The sequence below is a fragment of the Salvelinus fontinalis genome, chromosome 5 (genome assembly GCF_029448725.1).
Source record: "Salvelinus fontinalis isolate EN_2023a chromosome 5, ASM2944872v1, whole genome shotgun sequence".
Taxonomy (NCBI): domain Eukaryota; kingdom Metazoa; phylum Chordata; class Actinopteri; order Salmoniformes; family Salmonidae; genus Salvelinus; species Salvelinus fontinalis.
The window spans coordinates 61,425,864-61,442,662 of NC_074669.1; the positions used below are offsets into that span (position 1 = coordinate 61,425,864).

A 16,799-nucleotide genomic window follows, 5' to 3' on the forward strand; every position below is an offset into this window, starting at 1 on the left:
CATCATTGGATCTGATAGGACGGGATCTAGACAGAAAACAAGTGGTTTTTCGTGGCGTTTTATCCTCAAACTTTTCAACGAACATGAACTTTGATATTAATCAGTGTGCTCAGTTTAGGTTACACTTTCTTGATGGTTCCAGTAAGCCTATGTTAACTTCTTGATTTTTTACACAAATAATGTAAATGCAATTTTCCTTTGATATTTAAGTGAACAATATTATGCTGGGGATTACGCTGACAATGACATTGTATTCCTGATAGCATACAGAGGATTCTGCAGAGTTCTATCAGCTCTGCTATGCTGATAGTAATGACCAAGTGAGAGGAGCCAGCACCCCCCTCTGCTTTAAAACCCCAAAACACAGACTACTGCCTGGAAAACTACCTCTTGGTCATCACAACGCAGGAACAATACAATCCACAATATCAAAAATCCAAAAGATTGTGTTTTGAAGACCATGCGTGAACTACTTGTCTTTAAAAGGCAGCACTCTCTGTTTGGATTGGTGATGTTCCTCACAAGAACATATTAGCTAAAATGATCCATAGGCGAGGTTATGTACACGACATGATGTGCGTTTCTAAATCTAGGAACAGGTAAAGGGGGAAAGAAGAGCTGGTCATGGAGATAGAGCAACTGAAAGAGCAACATGAGACTCTGAGAAGTGTCCTGAAGGAGCAACAGCAAGAGATTGATCGCCTCAAGGTTTGTTTTCAAGTTGTTTGTTCTAACAGCAGCTCCTTTCTCAAGCTGATCTCAGATCATTTTGTATTCTGTACGTTAAACCGAAACACTTCTTTTAGTATGATATGTTACGTTTCGCATGGTATGTATTCATTTGTGGAAGTTCATCACCCATTTTGTTTGATGTGTTATGAATTACAATTCATATTAAATGTTCAGAATTTGCAAAACGTGCAATATGTTACAAATTTGCAAAACGTTGTCACGACTTCTACCGAAGATAGCCCCTCTCCCGATTCCTGCGGCGCTCGGCGTCGCCGGTTTACTAGCCGCCACCGATCCCTTTTTCCTTTTCTGTTTTTTTTGTCTGTGTTCATTTTCACACCTGGTTTCAATTGCGTTTATTTCTGTGTGTATATAGGGTGCTTGTTTCCTGCCTTATTTCGTGCGGGATTTAGCTTGTGGGGGGTTTTGCGCTCATTGATCGTTGATATTTCTTGTTCTCCTATTTACGCACGTGTAGTTTATTTTTCGGAACTGAGTTTGTTCCTCCGTGCGTTTGGCACGAGTTTCGGTTTTGTTTTCACTGATCTGCTCTATGAACTGTGAGACCTTATATAGAGGGATTTGTGCCATTTTTGTATTGGTGGACTATATATATATTAAACACGCTTCTCAGTATCCCTGCTCTCCTGCGCCTGACTCCTACACCTCTCACCTACACCTCTCACCTAGACGCACCTTATCACAGAATCCCGCACCCGAAAATATGGAGTCAGCAGGAGCAGACGCACTCCCAGGGTCCATGGAGGAGCGAGTTCAACACCACACGGCAGTGTTACACCAGCTGGGGACCGCCATGGATCAGGTGATGGCAACGATGGAGAGATGGGAGAGAGGTGGCCTTCCCACACCTGTATCAGCCACACCCCAATCAGTACCACTACCCTCTCCTTCATTGCCTGAGCACAGTGGGATTCGACTCGTCCTCCCGAGGGAGTACGATGGGACGGCGGCAGGGTGCCAGGGGTTCTTACTCCAGATGGACCTATACCTGGCGACCGTTCGTCCGGCTCCTTCGGGAGGTGAGAGCGTGAACGCCCTCGTCTCCTGCCTCTCAGGTAAAGCCCTGGAGTGGGCCAACGCGGTATGGAACGATCCTGACTCGGCGAGGGACCACTACCCAGAGTTCACCCGCCGCTTTCGGGCCGTGTTCGATCACCCACCTGAGGGTCGAGCGGCGGGTGAACGGCTGGTCCATCTGAGGCAGGAGAAGAGGAGTGCTCAGGACTTTGCTCTTGAGTTCCGGACCTTGGCCGCTGGCGCGGGATGGAACGACAGGGCCTTGATCGATCACTATAGGTGTAGTTTGCGTGAGGACGTCCGTAGGGAGCTGGCCTGTAGAGACACCACCCTCTCCTTGGACCAGTTGATCGACATGTCCATTCGGTTGGACAACTTGCTGGCGACCCGCGGACGTCCAGATCGGGCTCTGTCAGTTCCATTCCCCAGTTCCACCACTCCAACACCCATGGAGCTAGGTGGTGCTGCAGCGAGGGCGACCGGAGGAGGGGGCCTTTCCTGTACCAACTGTGGTCGCAGAGGGCACACTGCTGACCGGTGCTGGGGGGGTCCTCCAGGGAGTCGAGACGCCAGGCCGAGCACTGCTCGGCCACCTCAGGTGAGTCGGCACCAGGCTCACCCAGAGCCCCCTGTTGGTCACATGTATGTATGGATTGTTTTTCCTGAATTTTCCCCTCTTTCCCGGCATAAGGCGCTAGTAGATTCAGGCGCGGCGGGGAATTTTATTGACCGCGGTTTAGCGCACAGATTAGGGATCCCCCTTGTTCAGCTTGAAAAACCCTTCCCAGTGCACGCCTTAGATAGCCGACCATTAGGGTCAGGGCTAGTCAGGGAGGCCACGGCTCCACTGGGCATGGTCACGTAGGAGGGTCATGAGGAGAGAATTAGTCTCTTCCTCATTGATTCTCCTGCGTTTCCAGTGGTGCTGGGGATCCCCTGGTTGGCCCGTCACAACCCCAGGATTTCGTGGCAACAGAGGGCTCTACAGGGGTGGTCGGAGGAGTGCTCAGGCAGGTGTGTAGGAGTTTCCGTCGGTGCTACAACGGTGGAGAGTCCAGACCAAGTCTCCACCGTGCGCATTCCCTCAGAATATGCCGATTCGGCTATCGCCTTCTGTAAAAAGAAGGCGACCCAATTACCACCTCATCGACGAGGGGATTGTGCGATAAATCTCCTGGTAGGCGCTGCACTTCCCAGGAGTCACGTGTATCCCCTGTCCCAGGAGGAAACGGTGGCTATGGAGACATACATATCTGAATCTCTGGGGCAGGGGTACATTCGGCCCTCCATCTCACCTGCCTCCTCGAGTTTCTTTTTTGTGAAGAAGAAGAAGGAGGGAGGTCTGCGTCCGTGCATTGACTATAGAGGTCTAAATTCCATCACGGTGGGGTATAGTTACCCGCTACCTCTCATTGCCACGGCGATTGAGTCATTTCACGGAGCACGGTTTTTCACAAAACTGGATCACAGGAGTGCATATAACTTGGTGCGTATCCGGAAGGGAGATGAGTGGAAGACAGCGTTTAGTACCACATCCGGCCATTATGAGTACCTCGTCATGCCGTACGGGTTGAAGAATGCTCCAGCAGTCTTCCAATCTTTTGTAGACGAGATTCTCAGGGACCTGCACGGTCAGGGTGTGGTGGTTTACATCGATGACATTCTGGTCTATTCCGCTACACGCGCCGCGCATGTGTCCCTGGTGCGCAAGGTACTTGGGCGACTGTTGGAGCATGACCTGTACGTCAAGGCTGAGAAATGCTTGTTCTTCCAACAGGCCGTCTCCTTCCTTGGGTATCGCATTTCCACATCAGGGTTGGTGATGGAGTGTGACCGCATTACAGCCGTGCGTAATTGGCCGACTCCAACCACGGTAAAGGAGGTGCAGCGGTTCTTAGGGTTTGCCAACTACTACCGGAGGTTTATCCGGGGTTTTGGGCAGGTGGCTGCTCCCATTACGTCACTGCTGAAGGGGGGGCCGGCGCGTCTGGGGTGGTCGGCTGAGGCGGACAGGGCTTTTGGTCGCCTGAAGGCTCTTTTCACCTCGGCTCCCGTGCTGGCGCATCCGGACCCCTCTTTGGCATTCATAGTGGAGGTGGACGCATCCGAGGCTGGGGTTGGAGCCGTGCTCTCCCAGCGCTCGGGTACGCCACCGAAGCTCCGCCCCTGTGCTTTCTTTTCTCGGAAGCTCAGCCCGGCGGAGCGAAACTATGACGTGGGGGATCGGGAGTTGCTGGCTGTTGTCAGAGCTCTGAAGGTGTGGAGACATTGGCTTGAGGGGGCCCAACACCCTTTTCTCATCTGGACTGACCACCGTAATCTAGAGTACATTCGGGCAGCGAGGAGACTGAACCCTCGTCAGGCAAGGTGGGCCATGTTTTTCACCCGATTTAGGTTTACCATCTCCTATAGACCAGGCTCCCAGAACACTAAGGCAGACGCACTGTCCCGACTATATGATACGGAGGAGCGGGCCATCGATCCTGCGCCCATCCTCCCGGCTTCTTGTCTAGTGGCACCTGTGAGGTGGGAGGTGGACGCAGACATTGAGCGAGCATCGCGTGTTGAGCCTACTCCACCACAGTGTCCAGCGGGACGGGTGTACGTTCCGCTGGAGGTTAGAGACAGGCTAATTTGGTGGGCTCACACGTCCCCCTCTGGTCACCCGGGGATTGGTAGGACGGTGCGATGTCTTAGTGGGAAGTACTGGTGGTCCACTTTAGCCAAGGACGTGAGGGTTTATGTGTCCTCCTGCTCAGTGTGCGCTCAGTGCAAGGCTCCTAGGCACCTGCCCAGAGGGAAGTTACAACCCCTTCCCGTTCCACAGCGGCCTTGGTCACACCTGTCGGTTGACTTCTTGACCGATCTGCCACCATCACAGGGCAACACCACGATCCTGGTCGTTGTGGATCGGTTTTCTAAGTCCTGTCGTCTCCTCCCTTTGCCCGGTCTCCCTACAGCCCTACAGACGGCGGAGGCCCTGTTTACTCACGTCTTCCGGCACTACGGGGTGCCTGAGGATATTGTTTCTGATCGGGGTCCCCAGTTCACGTCCAGGGTGTGGAAAGCGTTCATGGAACGTTTGGGTCTCGGTCAGCCTTACCTCTGGGTTTCACCCCGAGAGTAATGGGCAGGTGGAAAGAGTGAACCAGGATGTGGGTAGGTTTCTGCGGTCGTATTGCCAGGACCGGCCAGGGGAGAGGGCGAAGTACATCCCGTGGGCAGAGATGGCCCAGAATTCACTCCGCCACTCCTCTACGAACCTGTCGCCCTTCCAATGTGTGTTGGGTTATCAGCCGGTCCTGGTACCATGGCATCAGAGCCAGACCGAGGCTCCTGTGGTGGACGATTGGGTGAGACGCTCAAGGGAAACCTGGGAGGCCGCCCACGGGTACCTTAAACGGGCCAAAGGGCGGCAGAAGGCCAGTGCCGACCGCCACCGCAGCGAGGCCCCTGTGTACACACCGGGGGACCGGGTCTGGCTCTCGACCCGAAACCTGCCCCTCCACCTGCCCTGCCGGAAGCTGGGTCCGCGGTTTGTGGGGCCATTCAAAGTCCTGAGGAGAATAAACGAGGTGTGTTATAGGTTACAGCTCCCCCCTTATTACCGTATTAACCCCTCGTTTCATGTGTCTCTCCTCAGGCCGGTGGTGGCTGGTCCGCTTCAGGAAGATGAGGTGCGGGAGATCCCTCCGCCCCCCGGCGTATGCAGTTCGATCCATACTGGACTCGAGGCGTCGGGTGGGGGGTCTTCAGTACCTCGTGGACTGGGAGGGGTACGGTCCGGAGGAGAGATGCTGGGTGCCGGTGGAGGACGTACTGGATCCACCTATGCTAAGGGAGTTTCACCGCCTCCATCCGGATCGCCCTGCGCCTCGTCCTCCGGGTCGTCCTCGAGGCCGGCGTCGTCGCGCTGCGGGAGCTGCGCGTCAGGAGGGGGGTACTGTCACGACTTCTACCGAAGATAGCCCCTCTCCAGATTCGGGCGGCGCTCGGCGCTCGGCGTCGCCGGTTTACTAGCCGCCACCGATCCCTTTTTCCTTTTCTGTTTTTTTTGTCTGTGTTCATTTTCACACCTGGTTTCAATTGCGTTTATTTCTGTGTGTATATAGGGTGCTTGTTTCCTGCCTTATTTCGTGCGGGATTTAGCTTGTGGGGGGTTTTGCGCTCATTGATCGTTGATATTTCTTGTTCTCCTATTTACGCACGTGTAGTTTATTTTTCGGAACTGAGTTTGTTCCTCCGTGCGTTTGGCACGAGTTTCGGTTTTGTTTTCACTGATCTGCTCTATGAACTGTGAGACCTTATATAGAGGGATTTGTGCCATTTTTGTATTGGTGGACTATATATATATATTAAACACGCTTCTCAGTATCCCTGCTCTCCTGCGCCTGACTCCTACACCTCTCACCGAGACGCACCTTATCACAAACGTATGATATTTTACCAATTATAGATAGGTGGCTAACGTTAGCTAGCTGGCTAATGTTAGCTCGGCTTGGGGTTAAGGTTAGGGTTAAGTTTAAGTTTAGGAGTTAGATTAAAGGGTTAAGGTTTGGGTAAGGATTAGCTAAAAGGTTAAGGTTAGGGGAAGGGGTGGGTGCACAGTAACTAAAAAGTAGTAAGTAATTGAAACGTTTCTAATTAGCTAAAATGCTAAAGTTATCTGTGATGAGATTTGAACTCACAACCTTTGGGTTGCTAGACATTGCTAGACGTTCGCATTATACTCCCACCCCGACCAACAACCCTACTTAAATGTTTTGCCTTAAGTAGCCATCTGTCTTGTCGTAATATATCATACTAATTTGAGTGTCCCGGATTTACATTAACTATGTTACGGCTAGTCTATGAGACCAGGCTGCCTTTCTAGACCCTATTCATGTGTCGGAATGGAAATGAGAATGTATGTTTTATATATATGCACTACTACAACTAATTATCATTAGTAGTAAAAAATAAAATACAATCTGACAGCTGCAGGCTCTACACACAACAGCTGAATACCATCAATGCTTTTCAATGGTCTCTCTTTCCTTGTCTTATTTCTAACTGTTTCTTCCCATGAATGGCTGCAGTCTCTGACATCTATTCATGAAAAATATTTGGTGAATATAGTGTCAAAACATGTGACAGCTATATGTACTGTACACCATAAATATTTTCCAATATATCTTCTACTCTTTATTCCACTTTCTCTGTTTCCTTGTGGTGTATATAACTTGCTATTTCTTGTGACAAATCACTGCAGTCTCTGACCACTATTCCTGAGAAATATGAACGAGCATTGATCAAGATCCAACAGCTGAAGAAGGAGCAAGAGGATTTGAAAGGAAAGGTTGAGCTCCAAAGTGTGGAGATTGCACAGTGAGTCATTCTTGTCTGAAGCAATCCATTCAATGCATGGGAACATAGCGTTCTAGTCCAACACCTTTCCAGTCATATCATGATATCATCCTGTCTTGGATTTTTTTGACACTTATGTACCAATGTGGTTCCTCATGCCCCCGTGTCTGTGTAAACAGGCTGACCCCAAGGCTCAAATCTGAGCAGGAGACCCGCAGACTGAAGGATTACATTCAGCTTCTACAGGTCAGCACACTCAGCAGAGTAATCAATGAGAATTAATGCGTTTAACACACATACGCTCTTTAAAATATTTGTTGGCCAATTCATTCAACGTCATGGAATCTGCAGGAGGCTCGGACACAGTTGCACCAGGAGCAGCAGGCTTGCAACAATACCCCCAGACGTGCAGAGAAAGTCGAGAGGGAACTGGAGGAGGTCTATGAGCGCATGGAGAGCACTTCCATGACGTCTGCTCAGACCAAGCAGAAGAGCAGCAAACTAGAGGTGCATTTATACAAACAAACAAAAAAGTGGTATTTTGCTCCCCTTTTTCTCCCCAATGTTGATCTTGTCTCATCGCTGCAACTCCCCAACGGGCTCGGGAGAGGCGAAGGTGGAGTCACGCGTCTCCCGAAACACGACCCGCCTAACCGTGCTCAATAACAACCACCAGCTTAATCCGGAAGCCAGCCGCACCAATGTGTCGGAGGAAACACCGTTCATCTGGCGACCGGGGTCAGCCTGCAGGCACCCGGCCCGGCACAAGGAGTTGCTAGAGCGCGATGAGCCAAGTAAAGCCCCCCTGGCCAAACTCTCCCCTAACCCGCTGGGCCAGTTGTGCGCCGTCCTATGGGACTCCCGGCCATGGCCAGTTGTGGCCAGGGTTGGGGAGTAACTGATGACATGTAATCCGTTACATGTAGGGGATTACAATTTAAAGATATCATTTAATCATATTATTATATGTAGTAGAAAGCGATGGGTTAGAAGGAGCCTACATAACCAACCAATAAAGTAACATTTAACATCCATATATGGCCAGCTATGTAAACTTTAACATTGATTTATCCTGCAATAGATGTCGTTCAATTGGTAGCATACATTTTTGTCTTCTTCTAATGCCTCTTAAGGGGAAAGTAATCTAAAACTAACAGAATGTAATCAGATAATGTTACTGAGTTTGGGTAATCCAAATGCTATGTTACTGATTACAATTTTGGACAGGTAACTAATGGATTACATTTAGAAAATAACCTACCCAACCCTGGTTGTGGCACAGCCCGGGAATGAACCCGGGTCTGGGGAATGAACCCGGGTCTGTACTGCGATGCAGTGCCTTAGACCGCTGCGCCACTCAGGAGGCCTAAACTAGAGGTGATTTAAGGATATCTTAGACACTATTGAATTTTCCGATCCACCGAAAGGGATATCATTTTTGTTTATCAATATGTTGTTTGTTCTGTGAAGTTAGTCCACCTGTAAGTGAATAGAGAACACACTAACCTTATTATCTTGGCTGATCACGAGTTGCCTTGTCTCTCCTCTCAGATGCAACTTTTAGAGTTACGCAGAATCATTGAGGAGAAAGAAAACATAGCAGAGATGGCTAAAGTAGAAAATGAGGAGTTATCCAGAGAAAATCAGGTGATTGCTATGAATTTTGCTACTATTTACTAGTCAATCATTTTTAAATTGTTTTTTACAGTAGAGTTAGGGAAGTTTTCTTATCATGGGGGTTTCCACTGTATTCTGTCAGGACCTCAGAAGAGATTGAGAGACTTCGCAAGGAGTTCACTGACCTCCAGGCTGCTCCAGTGTCCTTGGAGCATCCCAGCCCTTATGGCTCTCCAACTGACCCCACCCCCACTGAGGAGCAGCAGCTAGATGTACTATCTGCCTGTCTACCCTCTGGGAACCACTATGAGACCCCAGGTAATCCCAATTCTCCAGCTGTTGGAAAGCCTCACCTTAATATTACTGAATGAGAAATGAACGCCACTGGTTCCTCATGAACACTCCTTGAAAAATAACAAAACGTGTTCAATTATGACTGACATATGATTCTGTCTGCAGAAACTGCTCCAAACTCCGAGGAGGAAGAGGTATGTAGAGTCATTCCTATGGTATAAATCTGGGGTCCCCAATTACATTCAGTCCAATTTTTCTTTGAGCGGATGGTCAGGAAGCCGGAACATAGTTATAAATAATTTGTACACTGCAAATTGACCTAAATAATCTCAAACAGATAAAGTATTTGACAAAAACAGAATAATTTCAAACCTTGATTACATGGGGATACGATTACATATATCTATCTATTTATGTGTGGGAATACTTGGGAACAGATTTCCTAAATTAAAATCTCTTTGAGCTGATTTCCTGGTTTCCTGATTTCCTTCTTTTAAAGTCTTTTATGTGTATTTGTGTTATTTTTTTGGGGATCATAAAAATCACGGCACGCCTATAGGGGAGCCCTGTTGTTATACATGGTATAAATGCAGTTTAAACGTTTACAACAAGATACACTAGTGATTTGGGATTAAAGGATTGGTTTCATAATGCTTTATGCGCCATCATTTCTGTACTACACTATAGTTAACTCTATCCATCTATCTGATGTTACCACTTACAGTGCCTTCAGAAAGTATTCACACCCCTTTACTTTTTCCACATTTTGTTTCGTTACAGCCTGAATTTAAAATGGATTATATTGAGATTTTTTTCCACTGGCCTACACACAATACCCCACAATGTCAAAGTAGAATTGTGTTTTTTTTTACATTTGAACAAATTAGTTAAAAATGAAAAGCTGAAATGTTTTGAGTCAATAAGTATTCAACACCTTTGTTATGGCAAGCCTAAATAAGTTCAGGAGTAAAAATGTGCTTTACAAGTCATGTAATAAGTTGCATGGACTCACTCTGCGTGCAATAATAACGTTTAACATGATTTTTGAATGACTACCTCATCTCTGTACCCCACACATACAATTATCTGTAAGGTACCTCAGTCAAGCAGTGAATTTCAAACAGACTCAACTACAAAGACCAGGGAAGTTTTTCAATGCCTCTCAAAGAAAGGCACCTACTGGTAGATGGGTAAAAGAAAAAGTAGACATTGAATATCCTTTTGTGCATGGTGAAGTAATTAATTACACTTTGGATGCATCCAGTCACTAGAAAGTTACAGGCATCCTTTCTCAGTTGCCGGAGAGGAAGGAAACTGCTCAGGGATCTCACCATGAGGCCAATGGTGACTTTGATATTATTACCACTTAAGACCTGTACCTGTCCCATAGTTGTGCTTGCAGTGTCGTCACTGCCATGAGTGGTTCCCTGGCATCACCCAGGATGAGCTGGAGCTGCACGAGGACAGCCACAGATTGTGCCCCTACTGCAACCTCATCTGTGACGGAGTGGAGCATGCTATATTTGAAGACCACGTCTTCAGCCATGAGGTGTAGAGATGCCACATCCTCACAACCCATCATACAGAGAGTTGCTGAGAGTAGACTAATGCTGATACTGTGCTGATTATATTCCCAGGAGTTCACTGACCTCCAAGCTGCTCCGGTGTCCTTGGAGCATCCCAGCCCTTATGGCTCTCCAACTGGCCCAACCCCCACTGAGGAGCAGCAGCTAGATGTACTATCTGCCTGTCTACCCTCTGGGAACCACTATGAGACCCCAGGTAATCTCAATTCCCCAGCTGTTGGAAAGCCTCACCTAAATATTCCTGAATGAGAAATGGACACCACGTGCCTCACGGACACGCCTTCTTGAAAAATAACAAAACATGTTCAATTATGATTGACATATGATTCTGTTTGCAGAAACTGCTCCAAACTCCGAGGAGGAAGAGGTATGTAGAGTCATTCCTATGGTATAAATCAGGGGTGTCAAACTCACTTCCTGTAGGACCGTGTGTCTTCTGGTTTTGTTATTTACTTTAAATTACTGACCAATTTAATACCTAGACAACCAGGTGAGGGGGATGTGTTACTAATTTGTGATCTTAATTGATCAATCAAGTACAAGGGAGGAGTGAAATCCCGCTGCTACTCGGCCCTCGAGGACTGGAGTTTGACATCCATGGTATACATCACGTGTCAAACTCATTCCACGGACGGCCGAGTGTCTGTGGGTTTTCACTCCTCCATTTTACTTGATTGATGAATTAAGGTCACTGATTAGTAAGGAACTCCCCTCACCTGGGTGTCTAGGTCTTAACTGAAAGAAAAAAACAAAAGCCGCTGACTCTCGCCCCTCCGTGGAATGAGTTTGACACCCCTGGTATACATGGTATAAATGCAGTTTCTACGTTTACAACAAGATACACTAGTGATTTGGGATTAAAGGGTTGGTTTCATAATGCTTTATGCACCATCATTTATGTATTACACTATAGTTAACTATATCCATCTATCTGGTATTACCACCTAAGACATGTGCCTGTCCCATAGTTGTCCTTGGAGTGTCGTCACTGCCATGAGTGGTTCCCTGGCATCACCCAGGATGAGCTGGAGCTGCACGAGGACAGCCACAGATTGTGCCCCTACTGCAACCTCATCTGTGACGGAGTGGAGCATGCTATATTTGAAGACCACGTCTTCAGCCATGAGGTGTAGAAATGCCACATCCTCACAACCCATCATACAGAGAGTTGCTGAGAGTAGACTAAAGATGATACTCTAGGGATGATGTTTTTAACAACCCATCATACAGAGAGTTGCTGAGAGTAGACTATAGATGATACTCTACGGATGATGTTTCTAACAACCCATCATACAGAGAGTTGCTGAGAGTAGACTATAGATGATACTCTACGGATGATGTTTCTAACAACCCATCATACAGAGAGTTGCTGAGAGTAGACTAAAGATGATAGTCTACGGATGATGTTTCTAACAACCCATCATACAGAGAGTTGCTGAGAGTAGACTAAAGATGATACTCTACGGATGATGTTTCTAACAACCCATCATACAGAGAGTTGCTGAGAGTAGACTAAAGATGATAGTCTACGGATGATGTTTCTAACAACCCATCATACAGAGAGTTGCTGAGAGTAGACTAAAGATGATACTCTACGGATGATGTTTCTAACAACCCATCATACAGAGAGTTGCTGAGAGTAGACTAAAGATGATACTCTACGGATGATGTTTCTAACAACCCATCATACAGAGAGTTGCTGAGAGTAGACTATAGATGATACTCTACGGATGATGTTCCTAACAACCCATCATACAGAGAGTTGCTGAGAGTAGACTATAGATGATACTCTACGGATGATGTTCCTAACAACCCATCATACAGAGAGTTGCTGAGAGTAGACTAAAGATGATAGTCTACGGATGATGTTTCTAACAACCCATCATACAGAGAGTTGCTGAGAGTAGACTAAAGATGATAGTCTACGGATGATGTTTCTAACAACCCGTCATACAGAGAGTTGCTGAGAGTAGACTAAAGATGATAGTCTACGGATGATGTTTCTAACAACCCATCATACAGAGAGTTGCTGAGAGTAGACTATAGATGATACTCTACGGATGATGTTCCTAACAACCCATCATACAGAGAGTTGCTGAGAGTAGACTAAAGATGATAGTCTACGGATGATGTTTCTAACAACCCATCATACAGAGAGTTGCTGAGAGTAGACTAAAGATGATAGTCTACGGATGATGTTTCTAACAACCCGTCATACAGAGAGTTGCTGAGAGTAGACTAAAGATGATAGTCTACGGATGATGTTTCTAACAACCCATCATACAGAGAGTTGCTGAGAGTAGACTATAGATGATACTCTACGGATGATGTTCCTAACAACCCATCTAGAACATTATAAAACAAACATTTATATCCCCCTGTTCATAAATGTCCTCGTCTAAGACTGTCCATTCTTAATTTCAGTCTTAGTAGAGATTTGCCTCCATTGCTGGTCAATAGGAATGTATTGCTTTGCTATTTAATGGTTTCTCTATTGTTATAAACTACGTTTACTTTGGCTTATTGCACTATACTGACTCTCTCCCCTTAAACCTGCTGCTAATATGTGTTGCATATTAGAGTCAAATGATTCATGCCCAAATGATTAATGCCCAAATGATTAACGGTCAAATGATTGAAAGTTGAAATGGGATTAATGTGGGAAGAATTTTTTTAATTTTTATATTCACAGTTGTCTTGACATGAAATAAACATTGTTTTGTATCATGAACTACAATATTCAAAGAATGACTATGCTATTTAAATAGAAGGTTGTTGAATATAATGAATAATACAACAACAAAAGATCCATAAATGACAACTGCCTGTCACGCCCTGGCCTTATTATTCTTTGTTTTCTTTATTATTTTAGTTAGGTCAGGGTGTGACATGGGGAATGTTTATGTTTTGTTAGTTTTGGGTGTTTATATGGTAAAGGGGTTATGGGGTGTAGTAGATGGTTTTGTGTTGAGTGTATATGTCTAGAGTTGTCTATGTAGAACGTTTGTAGCCTGTATGTATGTGCACAACGTTTGTAGCTTCACGGTCGTTTTGTTGTTTTGTTCGTTTTGTTAAAGTGTTTCGTGTTTCTTTTTCGTCATCTTTTAAAATAAAAGAAGATGGCTTATTTTCCAACTGCTGCATTTTGGTCCGTCAATCCGCCACACGATCGTGACAGAATTACCCACCATAGGACCAAGCGGCATGACCAGCGGCAACAGGAGAAATACAAGGATTCATGGACATGGGAGGAAATTTTAGACCGGGAGGTACCAGGAGAATATAACCGCCCCAAAGCTGAGCTGGAGGCAGCGAAAGCAGAGAGGCGGCGATATGAGGAGCTAGCTCGGAGACAGGAAAAGGAACCTACAAAGGATCTGGGCTACACTACGTGGGAGGAGATCGACAGGTGGGCGATCAACCCAGGGAGAGTGCCGGAGCCCGCCTGGGATTCTCTGGCGCAGTGCGAGGAGGGATACCGGCGAATGGAGGCAGCACGACGAAGCGGTAGGAAGCCTGTGGGAAAACCCAAAAAAAATTATTTGGGGGGGGCTTAAAGGGAGAGTGGCGAAGTCAGGTAGGAAACCTGCGCCTACTCCCTGTAATTACCGTGGAGAGCGAGAGTACGGGCAGACACCGTGTTACGCAGTAGAGCGCACGGTGTCTCCTGTACGTGTGCATAGCCCGGTGCGGGTTATTCCACCTCCCCGCACTGGCAGGGCTAGATTGAGTATTGAGGTTGATGTCATGAAGCCGGCCCTACATATCTGGCCACCAGTGCGTCTCCTCGGGCCGGTTTACATGGCACCAGCCTTACGCATGGTGTCCCCGGTTCGCCTACATAGCCCGGTGCGGGTTATTCCACCTCCCCGCACTGGTCGGGCAACGGGGAGCATTCAACCAGGTAAGGTTGGTCAGGCTCAATGCTCAAGGGAGCCAATACGCCTGCACGGTCCGGTATTTCCGGCGCCACTTTCCCGCCCCAGTTCAGTGCCACCAGTACATACACCACGTAACAGGCTTCCAGTGTGTCTCCAGAGTCCTGTTCCTCCTCCACGCACTCGTCCTATGGTGCGTGTCTCCAGCCCGGTATCACCAATTCCGGCACCACGCACTAAGCTTTTTGTGCGTCTCCAGAGTCCTGTGCATCCTGTTGCTGCTCCCCGCATTAGCCCTGAGATGCGTGTCCCCAGTCCGGTACCACCAGTTCCGGCCCCACGCACTAGGCCTAATGTGCGTCCCCAGGGTCCAGTATGCCCTGTTCCTGCTCCCCGCACTAGCCCTGAGATGCGTGTCCCCAGCCCGGTGCCACCAGTCCCGGCACCACGCACCAGGCCTACAGTGCGCCTCAGCCGGCAGGAGTCTGCCGTCTGCACAGCAATGACTGAACTGCCCGTCTGCCAAGCGCCATCTGAGCCATCCGTCTCCCCAGCGCCATCTGAGCCATCCGTCTCCCCAGCGCCATCTGAGCCATCCGTCTGCAATGAGCCTGCAAAGCCGCCCGTCTGCCATGAGCCTGCAAAGCCGCCCGTCTGCCATGAGCCCACTGAGCCGTCCGCCAGACAGGAGCCGCTAGAGCCGCCAGCCAGACAGGAGCCGCTAGAGCCGTCCGTCAGACAGGATCTGCCAGAGCCGCCAACCAGACAGGATCTGCCAGAGCCGCCAACCAGACAGGATCTGCCAGAGCCGCCAACCAGACAGGAGCAGCCAGATCAGTCAGCTAGCCATGAGCAGCCAGATCCGTCAGCTAGCCATGAGCAGCCAGATCCGTCAGCTAGCCATGAGCAGCCAGATCCGTCAGCTAGCCATGAGCAGCCAGATCCGTCAGCTAGCCATGAGCAGCCAGATCCGTCAGCTAGCCATGAGCAGCCAGATCCGTCAGCTAGCCATGAGCAGCCAGATCCGTCAGCTAGCCATGAGCAGCCAGATCAGTCAGCCAGCCATGAGCAGCCAGATCCGTCAGCCAGCCATGAGCAGCCAGATCCGTCAGCCAGCCATGAGCAGCCAGATCAGTTAGCCAGCCATGAGCAGCCAGATCCGTTAGCCAGCCATGAGCAGCCAGATCTGTCAGCCAGCCATGGGCCGTCCCTCAGTCCGGAGCTGCAGTCCCTCAGTCCGGAGCTGCAGTCCCTCAGTCCGGAGCTGCCATTCCTCAGTCCGGAGCTGCCCCTTACCCTGGTGCTGCCCCTTACCCTGGTGCTGCCCCTTACCCTGGTGCTGCCCCTTACCCTGGTGCTGCCCCTTACCCTGGTGCTGCCCCTTACCCTGGTACTGCCCCTTATCCTGGTACTGCCCCTGACCCTGGTACTGCCCCTTACCCTGGTACTGGTCCTTAGTCCGGAGCTGTCCCTTAGTCCGGAACTCCCCCTTAATGCAATGGGGTTAATGTGGAGGGGGGTCGTTTGGAGGAGGCCTAGGAGGTGGTTAGGTACTGTGGTGACGTGGGGACTACGACCAGAGCCGGAGCCGCCACCGTGGAGGGGAGCCCACCCAGACCCTCCCCTAGACTGTGTATGGTGCGCCCGGAGTTCGCGCCTCAAGGGGGGGGGTTATGTCACGCCCTGGCCTTATTATTCTTTGTTTTCTTTATTATTTTAGTTAGGTCAGGGTGTGACATGGGGAATGTTTATGTTTTGTTGGTTTTGGGTGTTTATTTGGTAAAGGGGTTATGGGGTGTAGTAGATGGTTTTGTGTTGAGTGTATATGTCTAGAGTTGTCTATGTAGAACGTTTGTAGCCTGTATGTATGTGCACAACGTTTGTAGCTTCACGGTCGTTTTGTTGTTTTGTTCGTTTTGTTAAAGTGTTTCGTGTTTCTTTTTCGTCATCTTTTAAAATAAAAGAAGATGGCTTATTTTCCAACTGCTGCATTTTGGTCCGTCAATCCGCCACACGATCGTGACACTGCCACAGAACATAACATTTGTAACCTAGTTTTTATCTCCACAATCACTGAAGGGAAGCGATATCATGTTTATCTCCCCTTCAAGTTATAATACACAGCCACTACAATTCAGGACATTCCCAACTGGCACACATTGTTTTGCCATAATTATGACTTTGTAACTGTGGTAACTAGTGACGACCAGAGAGGAGGGTTCTGACTAGGTGGAATACAGCTATGTATTCCACCTAGTCAGAAGTTACTTTTTCGTAGCAGGTTAGGAGAACTTATGCAGCAGGTTAG

At 48.4% G+C, this 16,799-nt stretch overlaps 1 protein-coding gene across 1 annotated transcript; it reads left to right on the top strand.

The window, feature by feature from the left end:
- The first annotated feature begins 604 nt into the window (after positions 1-604).
- Positions 605-13,644, top strand: LOC129856158 (calcium-binding and coiled-coil domain-containing protein 2-like). Its single transcript, XM_055924262.1, has 11 exons — positions 605-708; positions 7,022-7,137; positions 7,296-7,362; positions 7,468-7,623; positions 8,668-8,763; positions 8,889-9,051; positions 9,193-9,221; positions 10,418-10,576; positions 10,665-10,809; positions 10,952-10,980; positions 11,582-13,644. Exons 1-11 carry the CDS (start codon positions 625-627, stop codon positions 11,744-11,746), a joined length of 1,209 nt encoding a protein of 402 aa, XP_055780237.1. The 5' UTR covers positions 605-624; the 3' UTR covers positions 11,747-13,644.
- The last annotated feature ends 3,155 nt before the right edge of the window (positions 13,645-16,799 follow it).

Coding starts and splice junctions, on each gene's coding strand:
- LOC129856158 (XM_055924262.1), top strand. CDS start 625: ATGGAGATAGAGCAACTGAAAGAGCAACATGAGACTCTGAGAAGTGTC. Junction 9,052..9,192: donor GAACCACTATGAGACCCCAG/GTAATCCCAATT, acceptor TTCTGTCTGCAG/AAACTGCTCCAAACTCCGAG. Junction 10,810..10,951: donor GAACCACTATGAGACCCCAG/GTAATCTCAATT, acceptor TTCTGTTTGCAG/AAACTGCTCCAAACTCCGAG.